General features: G+C 32.2%; 1 protein-coding gene across 1 annotated transcript in view; it reads left to right on the top strand.

The window, feature by feature from the left end:
- LOC122528920 (metabotropic glutamate receptor 7-like) overlaps positions 1-5,870 on the top strand; it is a 52,006-nt gene extending 46,136 nt beyond the window's left edge. The window contains exons 10-18 of the mRNA XM_043654564.1: positions 524-650; positions 975-1,086; positions 2,059-2,282; positions 2,356-2,636; positions 3,020-3,324; positions 3,647-3,775; positions 4,118-4,265; positions 4,350-4,525; positions 4,997-5,870. Of these exons, the coding sequence (XP_043510499.1) occupies positions 524-650; positions 975-1,086; positions 2,059-2,282; positions 2,356-2,636; positions 3,020-3,324; positions 3,647-3,775; positions 4,118-4,265; positions 4,350-4,525; positions 4,997-5,152 (1,658 nt within the window). The 3' untranslated portion in view covers positions 5,153-5,870. The remainder of the gene's footprint in view (positions 1-523; positions 651-974; positions 1,087-2,058; positions 2,283-2,355; positions 2,637-3,019; positions 3,325-3,646; positions 3,776-4,117; positions 4,266-4,349; positions 4,526-4,996) is intronic.
- Positions 5,871-8,073: the final 2,203 nt, after the last annotated feature.

Below are 8,073 nucleotides of genomic sequence, written 5' to 3' on the forward strand. Positions count from 1 at the left end.
AGTCTCAATTTAAAATCAATTTAAAATTGACCAAGATTGTAGAATTATTGATTACTCAATTTACATTTGAAAATATTTTATAGATCAATTTGTTTACTGTTCTTTTATCTTCAGTCTTATTAGAACATATAAAATGGAGCGTTCTGTTAAATCGATTGAAAAAGACTTTGTGATACCGATTATATCGTTTCTCCTAATTATCAGGCCCGATAAAATGGCCCGAGTGATTAAATGAAAATGAGCAAAGAACAGTACTCGAATCGGATGAATCATTACTTCAGAAAAAAGTGAGAAGAAATATTGAAGCTTCTTTACAATTTTTACTTTTCATAAAGGGATATATTTTTTTATAAAAATCCGATACTTTATGAAAATGATCATAATTTAATTATTTATTAATTCAACAATGAATATAAAAAAATATTACGTCGATTAGTTTAATTAAAACAATAATCATTGAAAATTATTTAATTACTGTTCTCTTCCTTGTAATTAATTCGTACTTTGTTGAAATAACATTTAGGTCGTCAGGGTACTGAAATTAAATTTAAATCTGACGGTGATGCGTATGGATTTTACAATATCTATCAGTATCAAAAGAAAGAAGATGGCCGTTTTGATTATGTGCTTATCGGCTCATGGAAAGAGGAGTAAGTGAAGCATTATCATTATAAAAATTTTCTCACTTTTTCACACGTCATCAAATATAGCAACTATAAATTTTATAACAAGTAATGCAATTATTGATATATATTTCTTATAAAAAGTTGAAAATACACATTGGATAGCAGAAATGCAGAAATTTTTATAATAAAAGAAAATAATCGTTTTTAATATTTTTAAAGAGTCAACACGAAATTTTGAGTCTTTCATATAAATTATCAGATAGAATTTCATTCAGTAATAAATATATGAAAATAAATATTATTTTTCTATTATTAGTTATATGTCTATTTCACAACTTTTATTCATAGACTGGATCTTAATATTAACATGACAAGATGGACAGCAGGACCTGGAGAAATGCATATTCCTCGAAGTTTATGCAGCGACAATTGTCCCTTAGGTCATGTACGCAATTTTCAGGTAAATATATTCAATTTAATATTTTTCATCTATTCTTTTAAACATTAAAGATTATCTTATATGTATAACGAATATTTAACTTTACATATTACTCATATTAAATTATATTTAATAAAATATTATGTATAAACTGTTGCAACATTTTATCACTTTTAAATAACACAAGTATAAGCTAAAAATATTACTTCAAATTTAAAACTATTACTTCAAATATAGTCTGTTTTATATGTACTGAATTTTTCGTAATTTTTCTACTTCAGTTGTACAAGAATTTAATTACATGTCCTAATTTTATTCTCTTACGTAATTGCATGTTCCCGTTTCTCCTCTTCTCCTAGGAAAGTATTTTAAATCTTCGTATTTTAAATCTTTTATTTCTTAAGTCTGTATTCACACTAGTTATTACCATCGGCGTTTATCAACTATTAAACTCTTCATTTGAGTGTGATAAAACAGAGGATGGTACAGAAGAACAGAAAATTACTCGCATACAAAAATAAGCTGAAAAAATCTAAAATGAAATATTTTCATTTGAATTTAAACGTTATATATGGAAAATGCAAATATTTTAACTACCGTAAAACTTCATTTATTGGAACGAAATTTTATTAACAAATTAACTGAACTTTTATTAATGGAATCCACTTAGGGTAACTTGTAAATGAAAAATAACAGATGGTGGCGAAAATTGGTTCTTTATTATATAAACGTCTTGTCTCTCGATAAATTCAAAATAAATGAATTTTTACTGCATTAAAATACAGATATTAAATAATCTGATTTTTATGTATTTTTGCAGCAAACTTAAAGATGCATAAATTTATAAAATAACTAAAATAAAGTATCTACTTATTATAATTTTTATTGAATGAAATAAATTTCGATTTCTCTAATTCATAAAAGTCCGCATTCTAGTAATAGATATTCCAAGAATTTCCATATCTTTCTTTAATGTAACAATGATACTTTCAGGAAGCATGTTGCTGGAGCTGTGTGGCATGTCGCGAAGACGCGTTCGTTTTCAACGACACTTGTCGCAGCTGCGGTCCAGGATATGCACCGGATAAGACAATGACAAGTTGCATCAAACTAACAGCGGAAGTTATTCCATGGACCAGCCCATGGGCATTGGTACCATTAATATTTGCATCCATTGGCATACTTAGCACACTATTCACAACTGTTGTCTTCATTCGGTACGTTTACATGCCTGTAGAATTTTGATTCTTAATCCATTTTATTAATATTAATTGACCAATCACATTTCAGTTTCAATCGTACTCCAGTAATTATGGCATCTGGACGCGAATTGTGTTACGTACTGTTAGTAGGAATTCTATCCTGTTACGGTATGAGTTTCGTGATATTAAGCAAGCCAACTACGTGGAACTGCACGTATTTGAGAATCGGCCTCGGCTTGTGCCTGAGCATTTGCTACAGCGCGATACTAACTAAGACAAATCGGATATCGCGCATCTTCAATCAAGGAACAAAAAGTATAAAGAGACCTTCTTACACGTCTCCGAAAAGTCAAGTTGTAATCGCTATCGGTGAGTTTACAATTTTCAAAGGCATGCTTAGGTATTAATAGTGTGTTAATGGTTTCAAAGCTTTTATCTCCCTCTACTAAAATATCGATCACTCGTGCGAGGTTTCGCGTCAAATTGCAATCCAATAGCAACAGCTACAATTTTGAAATCTTGTTCGTATTAATCGAGTCACTATATACAGAATGAGAATACAATAAAAATATAGTAATTAGTAAGACATCCTATCAAAGTGTTGTTACTTCTAATTTTATTACAAATTATTGAACATCAGCAATTGAAATTAAACGTCTGATACGATCGGACATTGTTACAATCCTTTTATTACAGTCTGCACGATAAACTGCCGATCTTGATATCGTATTATGTAATTCCCGTTTTTATAGGGATCACTGCAGTGCAATTAGTTGGTGTTATCGTCTGGCTAATCATTGAACCACCGGATACCACGGAGATCCATCCATATCCATTGTCAGCAGTACTCACATGCCGCGTTTCCACGTTCTCCTTAATGATGTCTCTCGTCTACAACATGTTCCTAATACTCATGTGCACACTGTACGCGTTCAAAACACGTAAGATACCGGAGAATTTCAACGAAGCGAAATACATCGGTTTTACAATGTATTCGACGTGCATTGTATGGTTAGCTTTCGTACCCATCTACTTTGGCTCAAACAATGACTATAAGGTCGGTATCTATAGTTACAAAAGACACGTATTATCTTGCGATTATGCATATCAAACTAATTAATAACGGTAATTCGGTACAATTCTAAAATTTGATTCGTTATTTCAAGATAATCTAATATGCAACACGTGATATACATTCAAAAACGTAGGATAAATTAGAAAAATCTTTTATAGGCATGCAGCAAGAGAATACAAAAATGGATTGTATTTAATATACGTATATTTATTCATGTCGTTCATTTATATAATTCAGTCATTAGTTTAATTACGGCTATTTAGTATGTTTCTTGTAATTAATCCTTGTTAATATAAATTTACAGGTACAAATAGCGAGCATGTGCATGTGCATCAACATCTCTGCGTCAGTAGCTCTCGGTTGTCTCTTCACGCCGAAAGTATATTTGGTACTTTTTCAACCGTATAAAAATGTTCGGCCTGGACATACTAATGTGAGTAGTACAAAATTTAGCAAAGAAACGATTCTAGTAGTAACTAATTCTTCGCACTGGCGGGTAATATTAGGTAGAATCTAATGGAAAGAAATATATATATTTTCGAAACTAGTTCATTACTCTTATGAAGTATTATTTTCGACATTTTTATTTAAAATTACTGTCTCTCCTGGCATAATCCTAATATCAGTTTCATGGTGTCAAAGATATTTTGTAGGTTCATAAAAATCATATACAAATACATGTAGTGTCTAATAATTCAATTAGAAAAATTGAAAGTAATTCTCTCAAGTTGATAAGAGTAATAACTCCATCTATTCCATCTTTCAATTATTGCAGACGGGTGTACTTCAAAGTGGTAATCGTGCAGCGTACAGCATGCGATTTTCTGGCGGTCGTAGTCAAACAATGCAGAGCATGACCTCCTGTTCTCGGAGCAGTCCACCGGCACCACGTCCAAGCCAGGACGAGGTGAAACATGCCAACGGTGAGACACAAGCACTGGCGAGCCCGTCTGTCGAGGAGACCTCGGTTAGCTAGGTCTCTCTCATACACATCCCTCCCTGTGTAGAGTGTCAGGCCAGAATTCATGAGACCACCGTGGAGATATACGACGACGATGAAGAGGACCGTAAGCTCTCAACTATCCAGGAAGTGTCAGAATCAAGAGACATTTCCAGTCCTTCGATGTTCGCGGATAATTGCCGAAATCGAAGTCGGAAGTCGATTTCCAGCGATTCTGACCAGGTGATCGATGTTTCATTAAATCTTAAAAATCTCAGTCGAATGTTCGATCAGACGGGGGCTAATTTCGTGCATTGAAAATCTACGTGTTTGATATACTTACTTGATGATAGCAAGTTATTCGATGTAAGATTAAGAGAACAACTCACAAACTTTGAAGGTGTGTAGCACATGAATCTTTCATGGGTCAAATTGATTAGGTCTGCTTTTACATAATGGAACTCGGAATTTTATTATTTAGGCTCCACTTCAACAACCATACGTTTCATAATGGGAATATTCCTTGATCGTGAACTAATACCTACATTACATGCACCCTCAAAGTGAAACCTCTCATATATGCATGAAAAACAAAGCAAAGTAAAATTGACTTTGTTCAATGAAAATTATATGATAGATTTATCGATTTTAGTATTGGAAAAATTAGATTTTCCTAACTTTTCTAATTTATATTTTTATAACTGTTTTTTTGAGTCGGGCGATCCAGTACGTAAAAATCGCACGGGAACAATCAGTTGCATCTCCGACAAAGTGGTGTCTTATAAATCGGAAGCTAACGCTTTTCCCAGCGAAGATCAAACTTTCCACGTCTACAGCGACTCACCGACGTTTTCCGATTTTTCATCGTAGATCACGACACGTAACGTCAAGGTAACCAAGAAAGCTGTCATTTTTTTTAACACGCGAAGAATTATTTAACGGTGCCAAGACGTCTTTTTAGCCTCGCATTTGTCCCGACAAGGACAAATTAAAATATAAAATGCATATAACATATAAAATACATATATGCAAGAAAATCAAGTATCTTTTGTATAATGAAACTTTTATTCTAATTTATTCAACTTGTTCTTCCAGTTGTCGATTTTCTTTCCAGTATTTCTGAGCAGAATCTATCGTTTCAAATCTTGAATTAGAAATTCACATTGAAAAATCTTCCGTCACTATTGCAGTAAATGATAGAAAACTAAAATATAATTTATTCTAATATGAACTAGTTGACATTATTACGTTGCTTGATGAACGAAGATAATAATCTCAATTCGTTAGTTCCTTATACATCACTTAGAGATAAATATCGCAATATTTCGTACTATATATTACGACATTCAATCAAAGTTGACGACACGTGTACAAAGTATTTATACTTGTTTTATATTACATGTATATAATGTTGATTTACTTTACGAGGACGAAGTCTTGATTGAAATTTTGATAGAACACTAGTAGAATAGGTGTTGTACACATTTATTTGTGAACTATTTTATGAAACAGTGTCAAATACTTTGGAATTTTGAAAAATACAAATTACCAAGATTTTAATGGCAAGTCTCGCTTGCTGAAGTGTATTTCGCATGCATATGCGGATTATTCTAGAAGTACATACGTGTTAATTTAATATAAATTATCATGCATATACTGTACTGCGGATGTTTAAGCCTTGAAAAATGTAAAGACGCAAGGATACATAAAATATTCCAAGTAAAGTACTTAAAGTACTTAAATACTCTAATACTGTTGTAATATTTATGAGATCAATCTTTATTTGGTAATAACATAAACTTATATGAACATCCGCAGTCCAGTTGAATCATTGATCAATCCACTCATTCAATCAAACTATCGTGAAATCATTCTACTATTATAAATCAAAAGACAAGAAGCGAAGAACCAAAAAAAAAAAAAAATAAGAAAAAAAGAAACATTTGGGCGAATGAAATTTTCTATAAATTTGTTTGTTCAATTCGACGCGTGAAAGCTACGAGAGGTCTTTAAAAAAATATTAGCGGTAAAGAACGTTTAGAAAACTCTCTCCGCAAAAGTCAAGGAACTATTAACACATATCCACCATTCGCTTAAGTGGTTCGCAAACATTTGTAAGCCACTTGAGCGGTTGGCGCACGGGATGCACGCACACGAATACAAAGATGCTTGCTAAAAGCCGGGGATTTCAGCAGCCATGCACAAACGTTCATGAGCGAGTTGAAGTGGCCCCTGCAAGCAATTGTTGATCCGTGGACGAAAAACGATAGTCCTTTGTCTTCGCTGAAACGCGCACAAACAACGAATTCCATTCCAAGGGCCGCGACACTTTTTAAGAACACTCGTCAACCGTGAATACGAAATTACAACAAGCGCAAGTACTTCTAGTTAATCTGCATAGGAGAGATCAAAGCAAAGAGGCAATTCTTTTACGCTTATATCACACTGTATCCTTTCATTGAAAAGCCAAAGAGAGGGAGAGACACTTTGGTTTCAGTCATATTATTAGTCGTAAAATAAGGTTTTCGGTTGAGTGAGAAGTAACTTTTGATACGCGATACGAATGATATTTTTATTTAGATTGTGATATATGACGATTAAAAATCAAAGTATAATTTAGGTAACGTTGTTAATTCCTAATCCTTTGGAGAAAGGAGGTGCGTCACGTTATGATTGAATCCAATAATCAGTGACGTGCCTTACGCTTCACGAGACAAAACGAAATAAGTAACGAAAACGAAAGAATGTCAGCTTCAAAGGATCGAAATGCAAATTTTATACAATTGTTTGTTACAAACATTTATAAAGATTTGTTCTTTAATATTCCATTTATCACTATATTTCATATCGAACGTTTCGTTGATTTACTATTAAAATATCGGTCAAGTTATTAGTACGCCAAAAAGTTCTCAAACAAATATTATTTGTTGATAGTTAGTACAATAAAAAAAAAAAAAAAAAAAAAAAAAAAAGGATATTGGAAGTAAGATGTCCAATAACAGTAAATAAATGTGTACTTTTACAAATATATATAACTGCCGACTAATTAAAAAAAGTCAAATAGCCATAAAGAACAAAAAATTAGACGTAGACCGTGTGCGTGGTGTAAATGTGTACGTGAAGGGAAGAAAATACGCGCGGATTTTTTGACTAAAACATGTGCCAATGCTAAGAAGAAAAAAAAAAAGAAAAAAAAAAAGAATTACGCGAACAAATGATATATACTGTATTATAAAATGTCTTTTAACCGGGAAATGTTCGAGATGAATTATTAGACGCCATATATTCTCACTTAATGAATAATTCTATGAAATATATTGCATTGTTAGTATATTCGATTTACATAGATGTTTATTTGAAAATATATCGTATCGTTATTATACCGACGTTGTACAAAGATAAATTAGAAATGTATTTTTGTTAATTTCTTGCGCGAGCCAGTGAATTTCACAGATAGTGGAAAGAAAAATTGGCCTATGCGTTGAAAGTTTCGATGAAAATTTTAATGCGATATCGCGAGCGTGGTAAACGAACATTCCCGCAGGATTTGTTGATTACTCTCGTGATATCTCGAAGATGTGCTTATTCTAAAAACATCTTCGAAGATTATACGAGAGGTGAAACAATTAAACATCTTTGGTTAAATTCAATTTACATCGCGAGTCGACGTAAAATCGTATTTTTTATCTTGATGAGCTAAATCAAAACTCTCCATTATTAATGAAACTACTTGCTGAAAAATCTACTTTCTCTTGTTTTTTTTTTTTTTTTTTCTTTAATTTAATTTCTCA

Source organism: Frieseomelitta varia, unplaced genomic scaffold (assembly GCF_011392965.1).
Source record: "Frieseomelitta varia isolate USP_RPSP 00005682 unplaced genomic scaffold, Fvar_1.2 scaffold_130, whole genome shotgun sequence".
Taxonomy (NCBI): domain Eukaryota; kingdom Metazoa; phylum Arthropoda; class Insecta; order Hymenoptera; family Apidae; genus Frieseomelitta; species Frieseomelitta varia.